Source organism: Heteronotia binoei, chromosome 12 (assembly GCF_032191835.1).
Source record: "Heteronotia binoei isolate CCM8104 ecotype False Entrance Well chromosome 12, APGP_CSIRO_Hbin_v1, whole genome shotgun sequence".
NCBI lineage: Eukaryota > Metazoa > Chordata > Lepidosauria > Squamata > Gekkonidae > Heteronotia > Heteronotia binoei.
Genome location: NC_083234.1, coordinates 47,644,071 through 47,670,580, shown reverse-complemented (window position 1 = coordinate 47,670,580; position 26,510 = coordinate 47,644,071). Strand labels below are relative to the sequence as shown.

At 43.7% G+C, this 26,510-nt stretch overlaps 2 protein-coding genes across 5 annotated transcripts; both read left to right on the top strand.

The window, feature by feature from the left end:
• Positions 1–2,698: 2,698 nt before the first annotated feature.
• Positions 2,699–7,158, top strand: PCNA (proliferating cell nuclear antigen). The gene is made up of 6 exons (XM_060250836.1): positions 2,699–3,238; positions 4,901–4,998; positions 5,711–5,778; positions 6,025–6,219; positions 6,427–6,550; positions 6,654–7,158. Exons 1-6 carry the CDS (start codon positions 3,018–3,020, stop codon positions 6,731–6,733), a joined length of 786 nt encoding a protein of 261 aa, XP_060106819.1. The 5' UTR covers positions 2,699–3,017; the 3' UTR covers positions 6,734–7,158.
• A 3,956-nt stretch (positions 7,159–11,114) lies between these two features.
• Positions 11,115–25,288, top strand: TMEM230 (transmembrane protein 230). 4 transcript variants are annotated; one of them, XM_060251082.1, is made up of 5 exons: positions 11,152–11,281; positions 15,169–15,299; positions 22,140–22,262; positions 23,890–24,056; positions 24,088–25,288. In XM_060251082.1, the coding sequence occupies exons 2-4, from the start codon at positions 15,195–15,197 to the stop codon at positions 24,028–24,030; spliced, it is 369 nt and encodes a 122-aa protein (XP_060107065.1). In that variant the 5' UTR covers positions 11,152–11,281; positions 15,169–15,194; the 3' UTR covers positions 24,031–24,056; positions 24,088–25,288. The 4 variants fall into 4 exon arrangements, with proteins under 4 accessions (XP_060107066.1, XP_060107067.1, XP_060107065.1 ...); XM_060251083.1 differs by having other exon boundaries at positions 11,115–11,281; positions 23,890–25,288; XM_060251084.1 differs by having other exon boundaries at positions 11,141–11,213; positions 23,890–25,288.
• The last annotated feature ends 1,222 nt before the right edge of the window (positions 25,289–26,510 follow it).

The window sequence follows — 26,510 nt, the reverse complement described above, 5'->3', positions numbered from 1 at the left end:
ATTTCTTCAGGGCCTGTCCTTTGATTACAAAGGAAACTATGATCTAAAGCAGTATTTCCCATTTGCAGGGTCGTGACCTGGTACTGGACCACAGAAGCCTCACTACCAGGTCACAAGAAAAGCCAAAACTAGCCCCGCCCCCAGCAAAGCATGACATCTGCTCTGCTTCCTTCCTTCCCCCATCTCTCTGTTGTGCAGAAAAAAGCTAGCCTTGAAGACTGACACAGGCTGCAAAGTCTGCTCTCCATTTGGCTTCCTTCCTTCCCCCATCCTTCCCCGTGGCAGGCTGGCTCAGACTGAGCGGGCTGAAGCTGAATCCAACGAAGACAGAGGTCCTGTGCTTGGGTCGCGGTACCCTGGGAGGGGAAATCCCCTTGCCAGTTCTTGACGGTGTGCAGCTTAAAGCGGCACACAAGGTCAAGAGCCTGGGGGTTCTTCTGGAGCCTTCATTATCAATGGAGGCACAGATAGCGGCCGCTGCTAAGTCCGCGTTCTTTCATCTTCAACGGGCGAAGCAGTTGGCCCCCTTCCTGGAGCGCCGCGACCTAGCAACGGTGATCCATGCTACGGTCACCTCGAGACTGGACTACTGCAATGCCCTCTACATGGGGCTGCCCTTGTGCCGAATTCGGCGGCTGCAGCTGGTGCAGAACGCGGCGGCTAGACTGTTGCTGAGGCTCCCAAGGTGGGAGCACATACAGCCGGGGCTGCGCGGGCTGCACTGGTTGCCAGTGGCATACCGAGTTCGCTACAAGGTGCTGGTCATTACCTTTAAAGCCCTATATGGCCGAGGACCTACCTACCTAAGGGACCATCTCTCCCCATATGAGCCCCAGAGGGCACTGAGGTCATCTGGGAAAAACCAGTTGAATATCCCTGGGCCAAGGGAGGCCAGACTGAAGGCCACCCGGGACCGGGCCTTCTCTATTACCGCTCCATTACTGTGGAATCAACTCCCTGAGGAGGTGAGGGCCCTACGATGTTTAGATGGATTCCGTAGGGCCTGCAAGACCCACCTCTTCAAGATGGCCTTCAACTAGTGGAAAACTAGTGACAAACTAGGTATGCTGCTGGAAATGCTTTTATTCTTGAAATGCTTTTACTCTCTGAAATTTACTGAAACCTGTTTATAACGCCATATTGTTAAGTTAATTTTAATAATTTGTAATTGTTTTAACCATGTTTTATAAGTATAATTGATGTAATGTGTGTTTTCTGTTGTGAGCCGCCCTGAGCCTGCTCCGGCGGGGAGGGCGGGATAGAAATAAAAAATTATTATTATTATATTATTATTCCTTCCTTCTCTCTGTTGTACAGATAAAAGCTAGCCTTAAAGACTGACACAGGCTGCAAAGCCTGCACTCCGTTTGGCTTCCTTCCCCTGTCTCTCTGTTGTGCAGAGAAAAGCTAGCCTTGAAGACTGACACAGGCTGCAAAGTCTGAGCTCTGTTTGGCTTCCTTCCTTCCCCCATCTTTGTGTTGTGCAGAAAGGAGCTGGGCTGCCTCTCCTTCCTTCTCCCCCCCATTTTTACCAAATCCCGAGCAGAATTGTTGCTGGCTGAGGTCAACTGATGGTGAGGAAGGCTTTTTTTCTTTGCCCCCCCCTTCCTTCTTTCTTTCCTTGCAAGTGATGCTCTGTCTGTATTCTTGGTGCTGGGAGAGGGGAAGCAACAGTGGGAGGGCTTCTAGTGCCCTGGCCCCACTGGTGGACATTCTGGAAGTGACATCACAGGAAAAGGTGGAGTTTTGGTTCAGTGTACCCCAAAAGTGACATCACTTGGCCCTTGACCCCACAGGAAATGACATAATTCCTGTCTCCTGGCTCCACCCCCAAATTTTAGTGGGTCACGAAGGAGAAGTGTAAAAATAACCGGGCCACAGGAAAGAAAAGTTTGGGAAACCCTGATCTAAAGCCTTTCACATCAGCTACATTCTGATCATTTAACTAGAGATGCCCCCATGTTGGGTATTGCGACCATCTTCACACTAAGCAGATATTCTTCCACTGAGCCACAACTCCTGGCACTTGTATTACTATCTGCTTCTTTGAGGATGTGGACCTTCTGGAAAATAGCTTGCTACTTTCTCTGCCTCTGAGTTAACTCTTCACCTGATAAACAGCCTAGGTAGCATAACGGCCAAAAGGCTGAGTTTTTCCCGTTAACCTTTCCTGTGTCACGCACATACTATGCACCAGCTCTACCAAATATTTTGTACAGCAATAACATTGAAGGGTTGTTGTAAGGACGATAACCTATGTGAAATGCTTAGAATACTCTAATGCGCTACATCAGTGATACTGTGAATTAGCTCCCGAGATCCAGTAACTCCGCCCAAATCAAGGCTAGTCACTGTGAGAAACGCCAGTTCATGAAGGACTGTCCATGCACACGAAAGTTTATACCCAGAATTAGATTTGTTGGTACTAAAGGTGCCACTGGACTCAAACTATAATCTAAAATCGTTATAGACATCTCCACGGAAAGCACTTCTTCAAGCCGCCTATGAGCCACAGGCACAGCTGACATGCCCAGACAAGCTCAGAGACAGCTAACAAAGTGTGCCCTCTTCCGGGGTATCCACCTCCCCACGTGCCATCCAGACCTCCTGGGGAGGGAACGAGGGAGTCGACTGACCCGACTTTCCTTAATCATGATTGGCTCCTTTGAGGCATAAGAAGACCCGGAAGCAATAATATTGATTGCAGATTGGTTCCCGCTATTCTGACTTAATGCAGGATGGAAGTGCAGCTTGCCGAAGGCTCTTAGCAAGAGAAATCTATGACATCTACTTGTGGGCGGGACTTCAACGCGCGCGCCCTGAAACTTCTCTTTTATGACCGCCAGCGATTGGTTTGTGAAGGAGCGAAGGGTGGAGCTAAGCGGGACGGGGGCGGTGATCCGGTTCGAGGGCGGATATAAGAGCCGCTTTTCGCGCGCCATCGCCACTTTTTTCAGTGTGAGTTGATAGGGGGGTGATTTTCCAGGCAGTAACGTAACGCTTATTTCATTGCGGAGATGTTCGAGGCGAGGCTCATCCAAGGTTCTGTCCTGAAGAAGGTACTGGAAGCTCTCAAAGACCTCATCACAGAAGCCTGCTGGGACTTAGGCTCCAGCGGCATCAGCCTGCAGAGCATGGATTCCTCGCACGTCTCGCTGGTGCAGTTAACGCTGCGCTCGGAGGGCTTCGACACCTACCGCTGTGATCGGAATATTGCTATGGGGGTCAACCTCGTCAGGTACTGCAGGGGAAGGGAGAGAAATGGGTCCCCTTAAGAGTTGTTTTGCGACACCGGTGAAACGGAGGGGAGGGGGGGGAGAGAAATAAGGCTTTAAATAAGAGACGCTTCGTGTGAGGTGGTTGTCATGGCACTGTGGCGGGAATTCTCTTCGGTAGGCGACCCAAAAGTACTCGCGCCGGTCGCCTTCGTGACGTGTGGAAAAGTCTCTGGCTCTTTATGACGCTTTGGCGGGAAAAGGAGACACGAAGAGGCGTGGCGCGTCTCGCTGCCTGTCAAGGACCTTGGCGCGCGCTCCCACTTCCGCAAGCTGATTGGCTAGTCTGTTTCCCTCTTCGTGCTCCTTTAAATGCTATTGGGCGATACTATCTTTTGTATGTGCTGTTTGCCTCGAATATGGAAGGCCTGCAAACTAAGGCTCCCCTCCTCTTAGTCGCGAGTTCTAAATCACGATGGTAGCAGAGTCGGCACACACACAACGTTTTCTTTTTCTAAGCCTCCTCGTGGGCTTTTCTGCTGCAGGCCTAAAGCAGAAGTGGTCTGTTTTCCCCGCCTGTTAAATATCTGACAAGTATTAAGGAACTGAGAATTTAAGAAAGTTGATTTGTTTTTGCTGCAGTATGTGGATTAGTATATTTCTTTGCTAAGGGGAAACTAAGGTTTAGACCAGGGTTGGCCAAACTTGCTTAGCGTAAGAGCCACAGAGAATAAATGTCAGATGTTTGAGAGCCATAAGGGAGGGAACGAAGGAAGGCAAGGAAATAAATGGGAGAGGAAGGAGGGAAAGGTGTAAAGAAAGCAACTTTCAACGCATTCTCCAAGTTGCTGGCTGGCTTGACTTGGAGAATAATTGGGGTTGGGGGCTTCAAGAGCCACACAATGTGTGTGAAAGAGCGACATGTGGCTCCTAAGCCGGTTTGGCCACCCTGGTTTAGACAATAATCTGGTGCAGAACGTTGTTCTTAGTGATGACTGTAGATTCTCCTGTTGGGCTGAGTGTTCTGTGCTGAGTAGCACTTGCATTGCTGAAGTGTGTGTGTCAGGAGCTGCTCCTCCATGTTGCCTTTTTCTGTCATTGTCAACTCTCCCTGTCCTGGGAAAAGAATCCTTGCTGCTAATTATCCCATTATCCAGTCTGATATTCCTGTGTCTCAGCCCAAAGATTCTCAAGGTGGTTTAATGTATAATCGAATCAGTGGAACAAAACATACTGTGAGAACATAAACCATTATAATCCAGTAGCACTAATAAAAAAATAAACTTGCCCAACATGATTAAAACATTTACAAGAATGCTCTATTAATGGACAATAGAAGTGGAGGAAATAGAGCAATATGGATATATACAGGGCTGGCACACAAATATACTGTACAATTTGGCCATATTTTTAAGAGGCAATAAACAAATACAGCTAGTGTATGCATCTTTTCCTTGTGCTTAAATGCTAGTGGGCTTGGTGCCAGGGGAAGTTGCTTAGAGGAAAGATATTTCCTTGGGGTCTACCCGTTAAGAAGTGCTGCTTCTGATACTTCTGACGATTAATAATAGTGGAGTAGGATCTGCATATTAAATAAATGCTAATTTGTCATTGTACCAGTATGCATATAACCTTAATAAAATACCTTATGGAATGAATCTAACTTTTCCCCTTTTTTTCCCTAGTATGTCCAAAATTCTGAAGTGTGCAGGTAATGATGACCTGATCACTCTGAGAGCAGAAGATAATGCAGATACGCTAGTTCTGGTTTTTGAGACACCAAGTAAGTAGAATTTGGAATGTCTTTAATGCAACTGTTAGCCTCTTTGCGGTTGCCAAAATTATTAATCAGGTTATTCTGGGCAAAATGTGTCAACAGACAAGGTTGGATGCTCTTTACCCACAATTGGTGGAGTTGCTGTCTACTTGTGCCTTTTTTGTGCTAGAGCAAAACAGTTTACTTTTTGTAGAAATGGACCTTGAAACAAAGTGTGTCTATATGGACATATGAAGCTGCTTTATACTGAATCAGACCCTTGGTCCATCAAAATCAGTATTGTCTACTCAGACTGGCAGCGGCTCTCCAGGGTCTCAAGCTGAGGTTTTTCACACCTATTTGCCTGGACCCTTTTTTGGAGATGCCAGGGATTGAACCTGGGAGCTTCTGCTTACCAAGCAGAATCTCTACCTCTGAGCCATATATACCTTGACTAGTCATTAATCAAGTTGAGCTCTAGTGACACTCTAATGATAACCTGGCATGTATCTACAGTAAAAAATGCAGATGAAGACCTTCAAAGGCTGAAACTGTGATATAGTACTAGGGGTTGTAATTTTTGTGTGCATTTATGTACTGTGATAGTACGCATATAGGCCAGAGAAAACTATCTGGGCTGGAAACTTTTCTATTTTTATTTTCTAATTCTGAAACTTAGTGCTTGGTTGGGAAGTCAGTCGTGTAATATATTTGACTGACTTGTTTGTTACTTTTTTAGATCAGGAGAAAGTTTCAGATTATGAAATGAAATTAATGGATTTGGATGTTGAACAGCTTGGAATTCCTGTAAGTAGTTCAATTTCAAAATACTGTAATTAACTGAGCTAAATATATGTTTAGCGTATGCAGTCATAAGCTTGTGAAGCTGAATTAGAAGAATGTGCTTGGGACAATAATTTTGCTTAATGCCTTACTCATAATGTTCAGGTCTTGAAGCAACTTACATTCCATGATTAATCATACAATTTAATAAAATGAAAAACACTAGCTGATGATATAAAGGATGCTAAACTTCTGATTGCTTGTCAACAGGAGCAAGAATACAGCTGTGTGGTGAAAATGCCCTCTGCTGAGTTTGCACGTATCTGCAGAGATCTTAGTCACATTGGAGAAGCTGTCATAATCTCTTGTGCAAAGGGTGGTGTTAAATTCTCTGCTACTGGAGAGCTAGGAAGTGGAAACATCAAACTATCACAAACTAGTGATGTGGATAAAGAGGAGGAAGCTGTAAGTTATCAACTTAAAATTGGGGTATTTCTATACTTTCGATATCAATATTTTGCCTACTAATCTTCACATAGAGTAGCTTCTATCTCATGTGGTAAAGCATAACCCAAAGGGTGTAGAAGTTGAATTTGTATCTTATGCATATGCTTGCCTTTGGGATTTTAGCATGGCATGCTGCACAATATTTAATTTTATTCTTTGTCATAGGTTGCAATAGAGATGAATGAGCCAGTCCAGCTGACTTTTGCATTGAAGTACTTGAACTTTTTTACCAAAGCCACACCACTGTCTCCTACTGTAACACTCAGTATGTCTGCAGATGTTCCGCTAGGTAAGTTGTTTCATCAGGAAGTTGACTGCAAACTACATTGAATGTTGTTTTTAAACTTTTTAGACTTTACAGTATGAATTTGATTGGATTTTGTCTTCTACAGTTGTGGAGTACAAGATAGCAGACATGGGACACTTGAAATACTATTTAGCTCCAAAGATTGAAGACCAAGAAGAATCCTAAGAACTGGGGAAAAGGAACTTGTGAGAAGTGATCTGTGCTAGAAACCAGCAGCCGTTCAGTTTTTTTCAGTCTTGATGCATTGAGTTATCAGATATGTGTCTTAGACACCATTGTAGATATTTCTGTGTAAATATTTCTTCCACTTGTTATGCAAATACCATTTCTAAAATCTTATCGCCTTCCTTTTTTCTACCTAGCTTATATTCAATTTTTTAAATCCTGTTTTTATTACTACACTTTTACTATGTTTCACAGGAATGGTGATGCAATATTTAAAACATGCATGGCAGTCTCTTTAAAGTGAGATGTTGATGACTCCCAAAATAATAATGTTAAGGTAAATCTGTTTTTAATGTTTTGTTTGGAAACTGGAGATCTCTGACAAATGAACACATGTCAATAAAGAATAAATATTCAATTTCTTAGCTTGCCTCAGCATTGGTTGCAATTCTGTGAGCCTGTGCTGTTCAGATAAAGATTTTTACAGGGGTGTTTTTGTTAAATATTTACATTGTTTGGGTTCTTACCTACCTATTTTGAAGAAAATCAAGCTGTGAGTAATAGATTTAACTTGAACCTGTGCCAGTCACATACACAACACAGCAATGGAAGGAATATATTTTTTCAGGCATTGCAGGTAGTGCACTGTGACTGTACCCAAACAGTGGTTGTCAAAGATTTGAACTCTGAAGAAATCTGGACACTGCTGAGAAGCCAAAATACAACTTGCGCATTTAAGGTCTAAAGCTTTGCTTTGTAACCTGAAGCAATCTATTTTAGTATGTCCAGTGGGTATTGATTGCTTGTTCAAGAATGGAGCAAAGTTAGGACAATGTGTGCTGCCCAGTCCTCTGTTCATTCATGCCTGGTTATACCTAGCAAGAGAAAAGTAACTTCAGCAGCCAATCTCAAAGTTTCAGGAGATTTATATTGTCAATTATTAGGGCAGCCAGATCGCTGAAGGCTTGTAAACAGGAAGTGGAGCTGAGAACTTGCTGGCCTTCACAGAATTACTGCCTCTGAAGAGATGAGTAACAAGGAGTAGCTGTAATAGCCTGTTACAACAAACTTAAGCAGGTCCAGTGGCACCTCAGAGTAATGTGCTGTGCTTGCTTTGCCTCTACACTTTCCATTTAGCCAGTGTGGCTAGTAATCATTGATGGGCCATCCTAACTTTTAGAATAAACAGTAGTCATCACTATATTTTGTAGCAATTATGTCCACATTTTTGAGTGATGAAGTTCTTTCATCCTGACTTTACTGCCCAACAAATTGATGTGTGCTTATAAGTCCTGTTACAGGAGAAGAAAAGTTACCTAAATACTTTCTTCATAGCATGCTTAATTGTACAAATTTCTATTATGGCTCACCCATTAATATTTTCTTTGAAAAAACAAAGAAAACCCCACCAAATTCCTTAAGTCTGTTATCACAGGGAAGGTGCAGTGCTCTAGCCCTAATATTGGTTTCCCTTTTCCATTGATTATGCTTGAGGAATGGCAACTTTACACAGTATTCAAAATGTGGCTGTGCCATAGATTATTTCAATGCCTTTTCTAATAATTCTTTAGCACAATCTTCCTTTGATGCTATAACACACTGAATCAACATTTTCTTTGAGCTGTCAGAACACGAAGTTCTATCTTAATGAATTGCTGTCAGTTCAGATGCTATCAACATATTGTTGAATTTAGTTTTCTTTACCCCAATGTAGATAACTTTATTACCTTGATCAGTTTGGAGAGATCATTATTGGCCACTTCATAATCCACTCTGTTTCTCTCTATCCTGAATAATATGATGTCATCTGCAAACTGGACCACTACTTTACAACCCAAGCGTGAAACACTGTGGTCAAAGTGACTATCCCTCTCGACATCCCAGGACAAACATCTTCCACTACCACAGCATTCCCCTCCTTCCAAGCCACAAGAAGTTGACAGTTTGCAACCTGTGGAACAGGTTTCTTTTAGGAATCATTTCTCCCTCTTAGCCTGAATCCCGTCAGTGGAAGAGCTTTCACCATGGCAGTGGGAAGCCTCAAATGTTTCTAAAGCTTTTCTATGTACTCTGTCTCCAGGTCGGTAATTTAACTTCAAGACTGCACTAATTCTGTGTGAGCCTGGAGTATATTGCATCAAGCACAGCCAACCACTTCTGCCTGAGAGGCAGGCAGTTGTGTGTGTCACGAAATAACCCCAGCCCATCTCATAGAGGCTAGATGGTATGATTTACAAAATGAAGTCTGCCATTAAGGCAGACTGCAAGCAGCTCTATGTGGTCATCCCCCCCCCCCAAAAAAAAAATCATTTTAGGATTGAATACACAAATAGGTGCAAATTCAGTAGATGCATGGTGCATCAAAAGGTTGCAAGTAAGTTGTTTCATGCCATGTTGGCAAAAGCCTAGAGTCTGCTGTTGTAATAACCTGTATTCAGCCCATGGGTTGGGGTCCTGCTTCTCTTAGCTGCTATTCCTACATGAGACCAAAGGTGCTATCCTGTAAGGGTGGGGAAATACCTGGAGATTTGTGGGTAGAGCCTGGAGAGCAGATGGACCTCAGCAGCGAATAATGCCAGAGTCCACTTTCCAAAGCAGCCATATTCTCAAGGGAAATTGATCTCTGTCATCTAAAGATCAGTTCCAGTAGTGGGAGATCTCCAGGCCGCACTTTGGGGTTGGCATCCTGAGCTCTGCTTCCAGAGGAGGATCTTTTAGGGTCTCCAGAGAAGTGTTCAATTTCTTTATAGCCTGGTTTAATCCCCCTCCATCGCTTCTTTAATGCTCTGTGCCTACTTGTGTTATGACAAGCTCTTCTTCCTGTCATGAGTTTATATTTCAGTGGATGTGCTGTCACCTGGGGGTTAGAACCTTTCCAGAAAAGTTGAAGACCACCTGTATTAGGTGTTAAACAACCGGACAAAATTCAGATAAGATCAAAACAAAAAAGCAAAGAAGGCAAGCCAGCAGCTGTAATAAAACCAAAGTAAACAGCATTCAATTCAGTTCAGCTACTGAGTTTCAGAGGATAGCTGTATTGGTCTGCAATACAACAGCTGGATTGAAGTCCAGTGGTCCCTTAGAGGCTAAAGATTTTCAAGGAATAAGTTTTTTAGAATTTCAAAAGCCTATACTCTGAAACTCTTGTGGGCCTCTAAAATGCTACTGGACTCAAATTTAGTTTTTCTGCCCATTAGCTCAGCAGACATTGTGATTCGCTTGTGTGTGATCCCAATCCCTGGCGTGACTTTGTCCATGGGGTCGCAAAGAGTCAGACTTGACTGTGACTGAACAACAAACGATCCCAATCCCACCCTTTTCAATTTTGGGATCTGTCTGTTCTGGGGGAAATGATCTGAGAGTTTCTTGGGTTGATTCATATAATGATCTGGAGGGCTGTAGCCATTCACACATGGGTAAGAGTGATCCCTCTTTTACATTTGGTGAAATGTCCCAAGCAGAACGGAGCTTTGCTGAAGCAGATTTAACAAAACCACCAGGCTGTCCATTGCATGCAACTTGTGCAGTCTGTCTTACGGTGCTTTAAAGACTGGTAGAGCTGTGTGCAGAACAAAATGGGTTGAGAAAACCCAGCTAACCCATCTGCAAATCAAATCAGGGCAAGCCTGTGTATAGTTCTGGTCCCTGTATTAGAAAGGACATTGAAGAGCTAGGGAAAGTACAGAGGAAGGCAACCAAGATGATGTGGCAGAGAGCCTTCCTTATGAGGAAAGGCTGAAGCCTGGGACTTTTCAGTTTAGGAGACAACTAAGAAGGAGACATGATAAAGGTTTATAAAATTATGCATGGAGTGAAGAGAGTTGGCAAAAACTTTTTTTCTCTCCCAAAATCCTAGAAATCAAGGGCATCCAATTAAGTTGATGGACAGTAGGCTTAGGGCAGACAAAAGGAAATACCACTTTACACAGTGGCTGATTAAAATGTGGAATTTGCTGCCACAGAAATAAACAGCTTTAAAAGGGGATTAGATGGATGGAGGATAAGGCTATTGATGGCTACTAGCCATGGTGACTGAGGGGAACCTCCACATTTAGAGGCACTAAATCCCAGAGCTGGGAGGCAGCATCAGGGGGAAGCCTCAGCCCCGCTGTTGTTGGCCATCCAGAGGAACCGGTTGGCCACCATGTGAGACAGGATACTGGGCTAGATGGACCATTGATCTAATCCAACAGGGCTCTTCTGTTCTTACGGCCTTGCCGGGTCTCAGAGCGCCCTCTGCCGGTACCATTCCGGAACAGCCGGGCCTGGAGTCCGGTTTTCGAAGTCGCCTGATGCTGCTTCGGCTTCTGAACACAACGCCGTCAAGGGGGGTGGGGAACGAGCGCTTAAGAGTCATCATGCCCTGGAAGCGGAAAGAGCTTGCAAGGATCGTAAACTTCCTGGCTTGCAATCGCTCGGCTACCAGGACGGCAGGGAGAGAGAGAGATCCTGGGCAGACAGTGATGGGCTTGATCTTCAGGTAGATTGCTGCGAGCTACAGGGGGCTCATTTTTGCGGCACACGTCCAACTTCGAGAGATCTTTTCAGGTGGGTCAGGAACTGTATGAAGGCAGTCTCTGCGCTTCAAATCGAAGCAAGATTGCTCGGGTTTGCTGTGCTCTGTCTGCCTTTATCAGGCAGACTCTTCAGGTTTTCTGAAGGGACACCCTTTACTGAAGTTTGCACGGAGACGTGTCGGATGCAATCTTATTTTAAAAAACGACAGGGACCCATGAGTTGTTGTATCATGTCTTAGTAAGGGACGTCTGCCACTGTGGTGTTCTAGAATGAATGGAGTTGTTTTTAAAGTGAAATAAACCATTGTTCTCCCTTCTCACCTTAAAATACTTTACCTTAAAAATTCTCCACTGCAACGCGATTACTGTTTCAGTTAAGGGAAACCTCCTATCTCTTTTGCAGTGGTGTGGAACTAGTTTGTTAGGAGGCTGGATCTGACACAAATGTCACATTGTTGGGCTGGGCCGTGTGTGCTATAAATATAACCTGGGATAAGGGTGATCTAGGGATCGTGATTGCCAGGCAATTTACTTGGAGTCAGCAAAATGAAATGGATGCCTTTATTTAAAAAAAAAAATTCTTGTCAACCTGTCTAATTTGCTTGTGCCCCTTGCTTTATTATGTGCCTGTGTGGGAAGGGGAACTTAAAAAAAATTTCTTTTAAAGTTCTTTTAAATTGTTGACTTATTATCACAACCACTTGGTAAAGTAAGAGATCTCTTTCTTAACTGGCGTTTTGATTTTCAGTTGTGTATCTCTTCTGAGCTTGTACAGTTACATGAAGGGCTATCTGTCTGGATGTGGCCTGTGTATTATGAGGGTTCTTCTCCCACCATGACAAACCAGCTTGTTCCCTGAGATATTATGGAATTTCCTCCTTGTCTCCATTGGAACCTCACCCCTAAGAGTCCATCCAATTCTGACAACTGAAAAAATCATGTAGATTTAAGGTGGTGAACAAAGTGCTTTGAGTCTTTTTTGTTCTCTGTGAAATCCTAGCTTTTTAAAAAAAGATCTAGATTTAGCTTTTATGGTTGTAGGGGTGAAAGCTGGTGTAGTATACTGGTTAAGAGTGTTGGATTAGTGACTGGAAGATCCAGGTTTGAATCCCTACTCATAGATGCTCACTGGTTGTCCTTGGGTCACTCACACACTCTCAGCCTAATCTATTTCACAGGGGGTTTGTGAGAGGAGAGGCAAAATAATTAAGCTGCTTTGGTCCCCCATTTTGGAGAAAGGTGGGGTAGAAATGAATTAATTGAATAAATAAATGTGAAGCATTGGAAAACGTGATATTTGCATGCATTGGAAGTTAGAGAAAAAGGAGCAAGAATAATTTTCTCTGATAAGCTATTCCAGAATGAAGTCGTTTATGCAGTTTAGAGTCAACATGGTGTAGTTGTTAAGAGCAGGGGACTGCCTCATTTCTCTCCTCAGCCATTCACCAACATACTTTTCTATCTGCTTCCCATCTTCAGCTATATTTATTGTTTATTTACTTCATTTATATCTTGCTTTTCTCTACAGTGGAGACTAAAGCAGTATACATTCTTCTTTAGAGAGCCAGTTTGGTGTAGTGGTTAAGTGCGTGGACTCTTATCTGAGAGAACCGGGGTTGATTCCCCACTCCTCCACTTGCACCTGCTGGAATGGTCTTGGGTTAGCAATAGCTATCGCAGAGGTTGTCCTTAAAAGGGCAGCTGCTGTGAGAGCCCTCTCAGCCCCACCCACCTCACAGGGTGTCTGTTGTGGGGGGAGAAGACAAAGGAGATTGTAAGCCACTCTGAGTCCAATTCAGAGAGAAGGGTGGGGTATAAATCTGCAATTCTTCTTCTTCTTTCCTCCTTTTTGCCCTCAGAACAACCCTGTGAGGTAGATTAGACTGAAAGTATGTCCAAAATCATCTAGTAAGCTTCCACAGCAAATCTGGGTCTCCTGGACCCTACTCTGAAGCTCTAACTGTTTCAGCACACTGGATTTCATAGGATGGTTGCTGTTGAACAGTTGCAAGCAGCCAGGCCTAGTTGAGTCATACAAGTTGACCTTGAGTCTTTCCTCAGTAGCCAAAATAGTCCTGGAAAGGACTGTGCCCTCTCCCCCTGCCTAGGTCTTGTGCACAGGCAGGCAAAACTACTGGTTTGGAGGGGAATTAAAACCCCTGAGGTTTTTTTAAACAATGTTTTCAGATTTTTCTGCAAACCTAGGAAAATCTGTTTAGTGCCCATGTGGTCCAATCCGCGGATTTGGATATCCACAGACAGCCACATATCACTATGATAGATAGATAGACAGACAGACAGACAGATAGATAGATTTGTATGTGTGTGTATATTTCCCCTTTTAATAAAATGCTTGTATCTTAAATCTCATTACAAGCTGTCATGAATAAAACAGCCAATGATTTTCCCCCTTCACCATCTCAGGAAGCCTATTCCACAAGGGTGGGAGCTGCTATATGGAAAGGAGAGGGTTTGCGTAGGTGGCCAAACTAACCACGTTAAGCAGAGGAAAGAGCTAGAGGGTGGCAGCCAGAATCCCACAGCTGAGCGAGTTCCTTTTTCAGGCAGGATGCCTTCTCTGAGCAGCCTTTTGTCCGCTGCCTTTGTGTTTCTAAAGCAGAAGGCAGCAACTGCAGGCTTACCCTTTGCCCAGTAGCAGGGTGGCTGATCTGTGTCGTTCTGCACTCCTGTCCACTAGCATAAAAGCCACAGGCTTTGACTCACAGTAGGATGACAACAGAGCTGCCAAGGCAACGGGGCTAAATAAAGACTCTGATCGAACAGCTGCCGCCTTCGTAGTTTTAATATAGCAGAACTGGTGGAGGACAGGACTCTTTTTCCTTAGACATTTCCTCCTGAAATCAGCTGTCTTCCTGGCCCCATTCTGGCTTCCAAAGGCACATCCCATTAGACACAACCTGATTTTAAGCAAGAATGACAGTCCTGACTACAGATGAACAATCGGAGAGGGAGTGATGGAGATGGATGTAAGCTGCCATCTGTCCAGTGTTATTCTTGGCTTCAGAAGATATATGAGAGCTGTGAAAAAAAACCCCAAAACTTGTTCTTTGACAATATTGAAACATTATCTGTTAAATTGTAAAGCTGATTTATGCTTGGTCTTGTGGCTCAGTATTGTCTTCTCTGACTGGCAGTGGCTCCCCAGCATGGATAGCTCTTTCCCAACAGCCATTACTTAAGATTCAGGGATTGAACCTGGGGCTTTGTTCATACAACACATTGACTGTAACTCTGACCCACATTCCTCGCTTAGACTAAGCCCTGCCTAGGTACTTACCCTATTCAGTTCTCCATAAGCCTCTAACATTTTTTGAGAAAGGGAGTAGTATTCCCTTTCAGCCCCCTTCCACTGTTTTTTGACTGGTGAACCGACCAGCTTGCCAGCCCTAATATGGATTCTGTTAATAGTAAGTAACTTCTGTCCCCCGGGGCCTAGTTCTCACTGATGTAGTAAACTGGTTTCTAACCTTCAGTATTTCAGACTGTATATAAGGGGGCTTATGTAAACATTTGCTCTCCAATACAAAACAACTATGCACAAAAACCCAGGGGGTCACCAAAGAGAAAAACTGGGCTAGAACTCTTGTTAACTACTCTGTGTACAGGGATTTTTTTTTAATGCAACAAATTTTCCAAGCTGGAAGGTTCCACCTGCAAATGCAACAGCATAGAAACAGGCTTGTCAGTAAGAATGACTTATTCTTCCTTTTGTTTCTCTTTTGTGTCTTCTTTGAGGCAGAGACCTATTTATATGGCTGCAAACCTGATTAAGTGACACATTCTGGGTTAGTGACAGGATCTCTGTGCTTAACTTATCTAGCTGCTCTTTTAAAAAAAAAACACAGTTGTTATACTTTGCCTTCATTTCTAATGAGAGTTCTTATGTCTTGGTTGCAGATTCCACTTGCTGCTAACTATTTTTCATGGTGAACATGCCATCCAGAACAAATCTTGCTGCTTCAACGCCTAGTAGCAAAGTGAAATATTCCAAGCTTGCCAGTACTGATGACGGCTACATTGACTTGCAGGTAGAAAGGGAAGTTGGGCTGAATGTCCTCTTTGTCTGGGGAGCACTGATATCTTTGCCCTGCACTCCATCATCCCTTCTATTCCATGCTTCTTGATGGGCTGTCCTTAGCTTCAGGCATATATGCATGGCTGTTTGCTACCAGATGAAGAATTCAGGGTAATGGAAAGGCATTTGTACTTTTAGTGCTAACTTACTCAGTCAAGAGGCACATTGTCCTAGGTTAACCCACCCCTATATCCACAAACAAGGGATTCCTGGGGCTTTCTGCTCTGCCTTTTAGATGACTGCCTTGTTATCCTACTCCTGTGGAACTGTGAACTTGGCCCATCTAGCGCAGATTTATGCATACATGTTTTATCTTACAGTTTTATCCTGTCCTTAGTTCCCTTGTTATTTTACGTGATGCAGTTCTGCCCTCATCTCTTTTATTCTAGCTTCAGTTGTATGAAGTCAGCTAGGCTGAGAGAGGCTGTTTCTTGGCTGGGTGAGGATTTGAACCCAGGTTTTCCCTTGTCCTAGTGTGACAATCTGAATGCTATACCATACTGGCTCTTCATCTTTTGAATAGGCCATCAGAGATGTCTGTCATCTTCTGATGTAACTTTAAAATGCAGTGTTGTTTGGTGGAGCTGTTTCATGCATTCAGCCATACTTCATCCTTTTCTGAGGACTTCAAATGAGGAACGTGCATGTGTCAAACTATGGGCAGCCCTTTTATTTTTTCATAAAGCATTCTTTATGTGATCAAAGCGAGGTCTGCCCGTGGCACCTCTTTTTAAAATGTACTGCTGACTCTTTGTCAGTCACTGATTGGCCCCTTGAATCTGACTGCAAATCAGAATTAATGAGTATCCACCCCAGTTAATTCATCTTCTGTAGTGTACAGAGTGTCAGGCCAGGATCTGGGAGATCCAGGTTTGACTCTCTGTTCTGCCATGGAAGCTTGTTGGGTGACTTTCGGCCAGTCACACACACTGAGCTTAGTCTACCTCACAAACTGCTTTTGGGGGATATAAATGAAGTAAATAAATAAATAGATCTTTCTCACCCTGCCTAAGATTGGCCCTGTAAGACAAGACAGGCTCCCAAGTTTGTTTCTCTCAAGCATGTACTATATCAGGCAAACCATTTTGCCTTTTGATTCCTCCTGATAGAACCATTTGTCAAATTTGATTTTATTGTACCGCTGTTACTCAAGGGCACACCCTGCTGGAGGAATTTTCTTGTGTTGGCCCCACTGAAAATAATAATTTTTAATTTGTATCCCGCCCTCCCCGCCGAAGCAGGCTCAGGTGACAGTGTGCGTGGGAAGTTCTTCGGTTTGAGTACTCTGATAAGTGCAGCTGCAGCTGCTGTGCTAAAAAGACAAACTCCAAAACAGCCGTTTAAACAGATATATTTGGGGTAAAGGCGGTAGAGGCAGTTATAGGCAGTCCAAAGGTTCATACACAGATAGTCAGTCCAGTCAAGGCAACAGCACAGAATCAGTATCCAGTAGAATAGTCAACATACCAGTCCATACATCAATCCTTATCCAGTCTTTATCCAATCCTTCAGAGTAACAGTCTGAGTTCAAGATATTGCTCCTCTCTCACACACCGTCCTCCTCTCCTCGTATCACCCACAGTGGCTGAGAGTTAGACCTCTGCTATTATAGTACAGCTAGCCAATCACAATCATTGATTAGTAAACTAGCTGCACATGCTACTCTCGTGACATGCATTATCCTGTATAGCTGGAGTTACATAACTATTACTCAGCATTTTGCTCTCTTAAAGAACCCAATGCTGTCATCCTCCCCCTATGTAACTACATAGTCTATACAGCAACATATACAGTTTAACATACATAGTTAAATCACACAGTATAACACAGTATTACAGTACTGCCATCCCATTACTTAAGTCCTAACTTCAGACAACTTTCCTTATGTTTAACATGAGTCTGAGCCTTGGTAAACAAGTCGGCAACATTCTCATTTGTAGCACAATATTCTAGTACAATCAACTTATCTTCTAAGCTTTGTTTAACATTATGGAACCTGACATCAGTGTGTTTCGATCTTCCCTGAACACCAAGAGTGGTAGCAAGTTGAATAGCTGCTTGGTTATCTTCAAACACAGTTATGGGGTCAACATGATGTATTCCAAAATCAGTTAACAATTGTTTGTACCATATGAGCTCTGTACAAACGGTACTAAGAGCGGAATATTCTGCTTCGCAGGTTGACAAGGCTACATGCCTTTGCTTTAGTGACCGCCATCCCACCAGGACTCCCCCCAGGAAAATAGCTAAACCGGTGGTAGCTAAATGGTGGACCCAAGGCCATTCCAGCAGGTGCAAAATGGAGGAGTGGGGAATCAAACCCGGTTCTCCCAGATAAGAGTCCGCACACTTAACCACTACACCAAACTGGCTCTAGCTGAAAGTTACTAGAGAAAGGGCCTTCTCAGTCTCAGTCTCAGCTCCACACTGGCAGAACCAATTGCCAGAAGAGGTGCGGGTCTTGCGGAACCTTGCTCAGTTCTGCAAGGCCTGCAAGACTGCTCTTTTTCAGCTGGCCTTTATTTAATGATCCTACAGCATACCGGTGAATGAATACCGTCGCCATAGAAAAACTGCACGATGCATAACACCAAGTTTTTAATATTAATTTAATCTTAGAATGTTTTTAACTATAATGATGATTAATTTTATAAATGGTTGAGCTATAGTATGTATGTTTTAATTGTTGAAATGCTTATGTTGTGAGCCGCCCTGATGACAGCTGGCTGTCCATCAGTAGATAGAGTTGGGTGTCATCAGCATACTGGTGACAGCCCAACCCATACTTCCGGACAATCTGGGCAAGGGGGTGCATGTAGATGTTGAATAACATCGGAGAGAGAACCGTCCCCTGTGGCACCCCACAATTAAGCGGGTGCCTCTGGGACAGTTCACCCCCAATCGCCACCCTTTGTCCCCAACCATCAAGGAAAGAGGAAAGCCATTGCAAGGGCAACCCCTGAATTCCCGTGTTGGCAAGACGGCAGGTCAGCAACCAATGGTTGACCATATCGAACGCAGCCAATAGGTCTAACAACATCAGTACCGCCGAGCCACCTCAATCCAGATGTCGCTGGAGGTCATCCACTAGGGCGACCAGCACTGTCTCCGTCCCATGGCCTGAGCGAAAGCCGGACTGGTGGGGATCTAAAACAGAAATGTCATCCAGAAAACTCTGTAACTTTAATGCTACTATCAAAGATTTCAGGTTTTCACGGCTGGTAACATCATTAGGGTTTGTAGAATCTTTCGGGCTCAAGTGCCGTGTTCTACTGGAGAAAGTTTTCCTTCCAGACGTTTCGTTCTCAGCTGCGGAGAACATCCTCAGTGGCGTTGCAGCTGGAGCAGGCGCTCTGACCTTCTTTAACGCTACTGCTCTCTCAATAATTTTACCCAAAAAGGGTAAATTTGAGACCGATCGATAATGTGCCAATTCGGCCGGATCTGATGTAGCTTTTTTCATGAGAGGGCAAACCACAGCCTCTTTTAAGAGGTGTTGGAAAAAGCCCTTCCGAGAGGGATCTATTTACGATGTCCCTTATAGGACATCTAAGCTCTCTCTGGCAAGATTTAATTAGCCAGGAGGGGCAAGGGTCCAGATCACAAGTTGTTGGACGTACAGTGGAGAGGATTCTGTTAGCTTCCTCCAGGCTGAGCATGTGAGCTGTACAATAACATGGTTTGCAACCCAGGAGTAAGGCTTCCAATGTCCCCCCCAAAAAATGCTCTGCTGGTGTGTCAATAATTTCTGCTATTCTCAGTACTTCCTATCAATAAAAGCCAGCATGGGGTAGTGGTTTGATTGTCAGACTTGGCTCTGGGAGACCAAGCTTGCCTCCCCACTCTGTCAGGCAAGCTTGCTGGGTAACCTTGGGCCAACCACAGACTCTCAGCCTAGCCTACTGCACTGGGTTGTTATAAGGATAAAATGGAAGAGAACAATGTAAATCACTGGATTACCATTGGAGAGAAAAGTGGGGTATAAATGCAGTAAATAAATAAGCCATTGTTGTCATATGCATACATATCCCCTTTTCTCCAGTGTCTTTGCTCTTTGAGTTGCTGCTTCCTTAAAATTAGGGATTGTTGAGAGTAAAGATTTCACAAACTGTTTTGTTCCACTTGCTACCGGCTTTCTTACTTCTGCGTCGGAAGAACATCTACAGTATTAAAATATGTTTGTTTGGACAAGTCTACTTTTGCTTATGAAGACAGCAGAACCAACATGGGCTCCCCCTCCTACTGATTCTCAGGATTTTGATAGTCTTGAATCTTCACAAGTGGTGATTCTTCTCCAGGGAATTATCTTTAAATTAGAATTGGGACTTTTATATGTAACACTAGCATTAATGGAAATTTTATCATCACCCACAACCGGGTGAAACTGACATGCATGGAGGAGATAATTGGAATGTGTCTTCTAATCACCTTCTTGTTTTGTGGAGGGGGAGCGGCTTAAAGGTCTGCCTGTGAAAGTTATGTTCTGGAATCTTTTGGTTAAGGAATAAGATATGGGCTTGGTCCCAATTGCTGCCCTCAAAGATTTGGATTGCGGAGGAAAATATATTAATATATGTTAGTGAAACCTGGCTGAATAGAAAGCAAGCGGTGGCCTTGCTGTGCAGACTTCTGATATCCTTGGTAGAATTAACCTTCTTGCAGATCACATTTCTTTGTTATCATATTGGTTTTGTCCTGGTTGTTAAAAATGTGCAAGATAATATATTAAACTGACCAGTTTAACATTCATCTAACAAGGCTGTGTAAACATATGATAATAATATGATTAAATAGTACCAAATATTTAAAATATTCAAAACCAGCCTTCATATAATACATGTGAGTGAACTCTTGATATCCACAAGCGAGTGCCCTGCCCCTCTGGTGAGGAGGATTCCAGCAGCATACAGGTCCTCCTCCTCAGAACTCTCTACTGTGATGTGGTTCAAAGCCAACATGGAGTGGTGAGAGTTGCCTCTGAGCAGCAGGCGGCACTGCTTTTAGTGTTTAGCTTATTTGGTGCAGTGGTGGTTAAGTGTGTGGACTCTTATCTGAGAGAACCGGGTTTGAATCCCCACTCCTCCACTTGCACCTGCTGGAATGGCCTTGGATTAGCCATAGCCATTGCAGAGGTTGTCCTTGAAAGGGCAGCTGCTGTGAAAGCCCTCTCAGCCCCACCCATCTCACAGGGTGTCTGTTGTGGGGGGAGAAGATATAGGAGATTGTAAGCCGCTCTGAGTCTCTGATTCAGAGAGAAGGGCGGGGTATAAATCTGCAATTCTTCTCTTCTTCTAGCTTCTCCCAAAGCGTAAAGTGAATGGGAAAGTGCCCTGCCTGTCTCCCAGATCTTCTTCATGTTTCACTGGGGTGATGTTGTTATGGTTACAGCAGAAAAGGCCCTCTTCAAAGTACCCTGAAAAAGCATGACAAAGTACCCTGTCATGTTCCCTTATTTACTGTAGAATCAGGTGTAGATGGAAAGAGGATCAGTCTTGGGATGAAAAGGAAGAAAAAAACACCAGTTTCAAGGGTTAGTGTAGGAGTGGAAGTTGGGTGCAATTCTGGGAAAGGGCACTTTGGAAAGCACAGCCAAAATATTTCATCTGCTCTGTACTAGGGATGTTGTGTCTTCTACACTGTTGTTTGTATTTGAAGACACAGCATAGGATGCCCACTAGGAGGCAGAGCTGCCACACTGATGAGCAGTGTCCCTAAAGTTGCATTTCTTCCCTTTGATAGGGTCTGGATTGGATGAACATACGAATCTGCCTTCTACTGAGCCTAGTCCAGTACTGTCACTTCCATCTGGCGGTAGTTCTTTGGGATCTCTCATCTAGAGATCCCTGTTACCTGAGATTCTCTATAAAAGTCAGGGATTGAACCTGGGACTTTCTGCATGTAAAACAGCTGCTCTGCTATATCCACAAGTCAGGCTGGCTTTGAGAGCAACAGCTGCTGCACCTGAAAGAGATGACCTCCTTTTTTACCCCACCAAAGGGAGTCATCAGTTGTGATTTTAACCCGCAATCAAACTGTCTCAGTGCTCCACAGAGCATTTATCTGAGCAGCTTAACTGAGGCCAGAAAGCCACTTTTCTTCTTGATTATCTCACTTCATTGGCCCTAAAGAGCTATTCTATATGTATCTGGAGGTGTGAGATTCCAGCTTCTGTGTTCATGGAATCTTTCCTGCCTGCTCCCTTTCCCAGCTGCTTTCTTCCAATTAAAGTACACCTCTGTGGGAGGCTGGTTTCATCCAGAAGGGCAGTTCTTACATAAGAGGAGTAATGTCCAATGTCCACCTAGTCCTGTACTCTAATGCCTGCCACCATGATTCTTCTGGAAACTCAGGCACAGGAACACAATTTTGGCTGGCTTGGCATCCGGGGTTGTGACTTAATATGCCAATGAGTTCCTGCTGGGCCTTTTCTACAAAAAACTGAGAGACAATGGTGCCATCAGGGGTGTGGCCTAATATGCAAATAAGTGCATGCTGGGCCTTTTCTACCAAAAAAGCCCTGCTCACAGCAAGGGCGTGATGGTGGTAGAAACTCCTAATGATCTGTCTTCAGCCTCTCAAGATCAAAGAGGCATACTGACTCTGCTCCTGGAAGGGGGGGGTTCCATTTAAGCTAATATGACATTATAGGATAGACCTATTTTTAAAAGCCTCTTGATCTAGTGACTATCTGTGTTCCTGACAACATATTCTGGACCTTAGTGGCTGCATTGATATCATAATAGCTGAAAGCATCCAGTGAAGGCTTTTAACACTGCCTTTTCTTCCCTTTTAGTTCAAGAAGAGCCCTCCAAAAATCCCCTACAAGGCTATTGCGCTGGCTACTGTGCTGTTCTTGATTGGCACCCTTCTCATTATCATTGGAGCCCTCCTCCTCGCAGGATACATCAGCCAGGGAGTAAGTTGCTCCAATCTGTTGCGAGTTACTCTGTCCCAGATCTCTCAGAAAGCATGCGTGCATATGCACATGTGGGAAGCAGAGCCTGGGTCAACGTATAAGAACAGAAGCACGTTCATGGGGTATGAAGCAGGGAATTCGTTTTGGGTGCAGAAAAAGTGGAATGGCTTGTGATATAAGCACTTCAGTTTGCCAGTGCAGTTCAGTGTTGACCACTGTGGCCTCAGGGAAGTTCTGTTTATTTGATCCACTCTTCCTCCAAAGCAGCCCCGTGGCGCAGAGTGGTAAAGCAGCAGTTCTGCAGTACTGTGGTCTGAACTCTCTGCTCACGACCTGAGCTCAGTTCCGGTGGAAGCTGGATTCAGGTAGCCGGCCCAAGGTTGACTCAGCCTTCCATCCTTCTGAGGTCTGTAAAATGCGTACCCAGTTTGCTGGTGGGGAAGTGTACAAGACTGGGGAAGGCAATGGCCAACCACCCCGTAAAAAGTCTGCTGTAAAAACGTTGTGAAAGCAATGTCACCCCAGAGTTGGAAATGACTGGTGCTTACACAGGGGACCTTTCCTTTCCTTTTCCTTCCTCCAAAGAGGTTCCCAAGCGCTCTCCCCTCCAAGCATCTGACAAGCCCAGATTGGCTAAAGCTGTGTGACTTGTGCCTTCAGGTAATTCTGTGGGCAACTTTGGATATTTTAAACAGGCAGGGGGGAGACGTTAAGCCCAAGCAAATTCCTGAGTGTGTTTCAGATGCCCAAAAGTGTGCCTGCCAATCTCCTCGACATAATGAAGTGGCACCTCCATTTTCCCAAAGGATGAATGAAGGATGTGCATGCTCAGCTTTAGGTGTTTAAATTTCCTTCTACTTAACTGAAATAGATTAGGAAGGATAAAAACCTAACTGGCTGATCTTGGTATTCTCCCCCATCTCCTCTTGGGAAAATTCAGTGTGTTGCCTGATACAGATTTGTATCCAGTAAATTTCTTTATGAGGGTATTGGATCAGATAATTTATAGCCATAAATTGGTCACCATAAATGGCATTTATAGCACTTCTCTCTCCCATATGATTGACATTGGTAGGGAAGAATTGCATTAAGCATTTGGGGCTTCTGTTATGTATTGTGCAATGCTTTTTCTGCACACCTGCTTTGTAGCTGAGATTATGTGGGAGGCTATGGGAAGTGGGCCAACATGTGAGATTCCATCTCTGAAAGATGGACTTGATGACCACCTAAGTTCCTTAGGGATGGTTTGCACAAGCATATTCATTACTTGTTGACTGCTCATTTTGCATCCAAATACTTTAATTCTTATAATTAAACACCTGATTGAGATGACTTTGCAGATGTTCATTGTTGTTAAGAAGTTCTGTGGTTTTTAATGCAGCCCACATTTGGTTGCAGTGTTGAACAGTCAGAACTTGTAGTACCTGATGGGTACGGACGGCATCCAGTGGTGACTTGCATATGAGAATGGTCCTTTGTAGATGTAACTCCCCAGAGAGCATTTCCAGATCTGCACTTAACTCATCAATTGCAACATTTGTCAGTTCAAATATTCAGCTGCCAAGTATAGCAAAACTGAGAAATGCATGTGCCTGTGTGAACTAGACCTTATTCTTTTGTTTTCCAGGGAACAGACCGAGCTATCCCTGTCTTGATTATCGGGATCCTGGTTTTCCTTCCAGGCTTCTATCATTTGCGCATTGCATATTTTGCTTCCAAAGGCTACAGAGGTTATTCCTATGATGACATCCCAGATTTTGATGACTAAGAATATTCTGCTGAATAAGAACATTTCTTTAAAAGTTCTTTGCTGTGGCAACTTGACTGAAAATTGGGTCCAAGGAGCAAAAAAAGCCTGTGCACCTGATTTAGCCAAACAGGCCTGTTATTGCACAATGCAACTTGGCAAGTATTGAAAACCATTGGCATAGGTTTTCTGCAGAATTTCTCTTTCTGATGGAAAGATTAGGTGAAAATGTTGCAACATCATGCAAAGCAAACATGTAAGCAGCTGTCTGGGGAAACATTTCCTCTTTTTGAGAAAACGTTTTTGATGGTTAATAAAATGCAGCTGTGCTTGTTGCCCAATGGAATGGATGCACAGGTGTGTGTGAGTAAGAAAAAGAAATTCAGGTATTAAATCTATAGTATTTCTCAACAGCTTTTTTTTAAAAGTCCATTATCGTTTAGAGCAGGACACCTGCAATACTGGAATAAGTGTGTATCCCCTTTTGAATGACTACATCTCAGTAATATTTGTTCAGACAAATTAATTGGATGGAATCCAGCCATTGTGGCCACTGCAAGTTAACACTTGGTGCATGATTGGGACCCGAAGAGGACAATAGTTTGTGACCCCCTCCTGGGAACTGGCTCAGGGAAGACTTCAAAGTAAATAAAAAACAAGTAATACATCAAATCAGATTTGTGTTTTGAAGCAGAAAATAAAATCCTTTGCTGCACAGGCATACATCCTGTCTGTTCCTTGCATCTCATACACAGGCCAAGAAAAGGAAAAAGTCATTTCTCAGATCCTGCCATAATGAATAAAGGCACAGGTGTGATATCCATGACTAGCAAACCCTTTCGTGTCACCATTTGACTGTCTGGTTGATGCAGAATGCACCAGAGTTTCATGTCGAACAGACTGGAGTCATTGGCAGGCCTTGCTGAGCCTCCTCCTTCCCGGAATGAGATTGTAGGTGTGTAGCAAGTGCCACATCAAAGGTTCCTCAGTGTCAGTGAACTTCAGTGTACATGGTCAGGCAGGACCCTGCTTTGCCTCTGTTGTGGGCACTGCCTAAATGCTATGCAATGTTCCTGAATTAGATGCGTGGAAAATCTTATCTACCCATATACAAGTTATTCTTTGGCATTAGGTTTTTTGAGCTGCGTGATTATCTCTGGATCATTCAACTTTATTTTCAGTTTATAGAATGGAAGAAAGCATAAGTATGCAATGAGAAGCTGTAATCTACGGTTACAGAATATGTATTTAATACAAATAAAGACTGCATTTCATTTGATCTTGTGTTCACTTAATTTCTTAGTCCCAAGAGGACTCGTACAAGCAGTGTCCTACTGAGGAATGGCAGGGGAGAAAAGGGGGTTTAGAACCACTGAGTGGGGACAGGGAATGAGGAGGACCTTGCCCCCGATCTTTTAGACGTTCCACTGGATTCTCTTCTACTTCGAGAACCTTCAGCAGACCTTAACTTCAGCACTTTGTGAACTAGAAATGTGGCTTGTTTTATCTCCAATAAATCTGAGAGAAATGCTGGAATCCATACAGGGTCCCCAAATTTGTATTTGGGAGAGGGTGATCCTGGACTACCTTTAAGATATTTGTTACTGCCTTATACTTTTAGGGTTGGGCAGCCCTGGAAGTTCCAGTGAATGCAGAAGTTGTTTTCATATGGAGGCCTCTGCTGCTGAAGCTAAATGTGGAAACCTGTTGTGCTACCTATACTGTTATAGCTTGGAATCCTCAAACTTCTTCTTTCAGGGAAGAGGTCAGTGTTGTATGTGTCAGACACATCGCCTCTTCGCCACACCAGCAAGTTGGTAAAGGATTACAAACAAATCAGAAGAACTTGTATGTAGAAAGCAAGAGATCATATTTTCTAGCCTGAATCAGGTACAGACTTTGTGCATCTTGTGGTCCCGTGTGCATTAAAGTGGTGCAGCAACAAAATCTGAATTATGCAGATGAGCATAACTTCTCTTACGATGCAAATGTGAGTCAGACCCTTGGTTTATTAACTTCATGATGGTCTACTCTACTCTGTCTGGCAGAGGCTTTCCGGTCTTGGATAGAGGTCTTTCAGATCCCCTACCTTCTGATCCTTTTAACTGGCAACCAGAACTTGGAACTTCTGCATGCAAAGCAGATGCTTTACCACAGAACCATTTGGGACAATCCTACTAGTTAAAGGGAAGGACGTTACATCTCCTGGCCATGGGTAGAACCTGGCATTAAGTTTCACTTATATTAAAATTGGCTATCCCTACTGCTGAGAATGCTAAAGTCCCTAATTACAGCAGAAGTATTATTATGGCTGAAGGGAATCACAGGCTGGAGCCTCTGCCCCTTTCTACACCTGATTCCCTCTCCTTTACCTTTGCTTGGTTGTCAGAATTTTTGCAGCCCCAGACTATGATGGGAAGTACTGATTTTGTCTTGATTTACACTCTCAGTAACAAAAAGATTGTTCTATGGAATAAAATTAGCCCTGTGGCACCTTCAAT

Excerpts from the sequence above, each read along its gene's own strand:
- PCNA (XM_060250836.1), top strand. The coding sequence starts at position 3,018 with ATGTTCGAGGCGAGGCTCATCCAAGGTTCTGTCCTGAAGAAGGTACTG. Across the intron at positions 6,220-6,426 it reads TGGATAAAGAGGAGGAAGCT|GTTGCAATAGAGATGAATGA; the intron begins GTAAGTTATCAA and ends TCTTTGTCATAG. Across the intron at positions 6,551-6,653 it reads GTCTGCAGATGTTCCGCTAG|TTGTGGAGTACAAGATAGCA; the intron begins GTAAGTTGTTTC and ends TGTCTTCTACAG.
- TMEM230 (XM_060251083.1), top strand. The coding sequence starts at position 15,195 with ATGGTGAACATGCCATCCAGAACAAATCTTGCTGCTTCAACGCCTAGT. Across the intron at positions 15,300-22,139 it reads ACGGCTACATTGACTTGCAG|TTCAAGAAGAGCCCTCCAAA; the intron begins GTAGAAAGGGAA and ends CTTCCCTTTTAG. Across the intron at positions 22,263-23,889 it reads CAGGATACATCAGCCAGGGA|GGAACAGACCGAGCTATCCC; the intron begins GTAAGTTGCTCC and ends TTTGTTTTCCAG.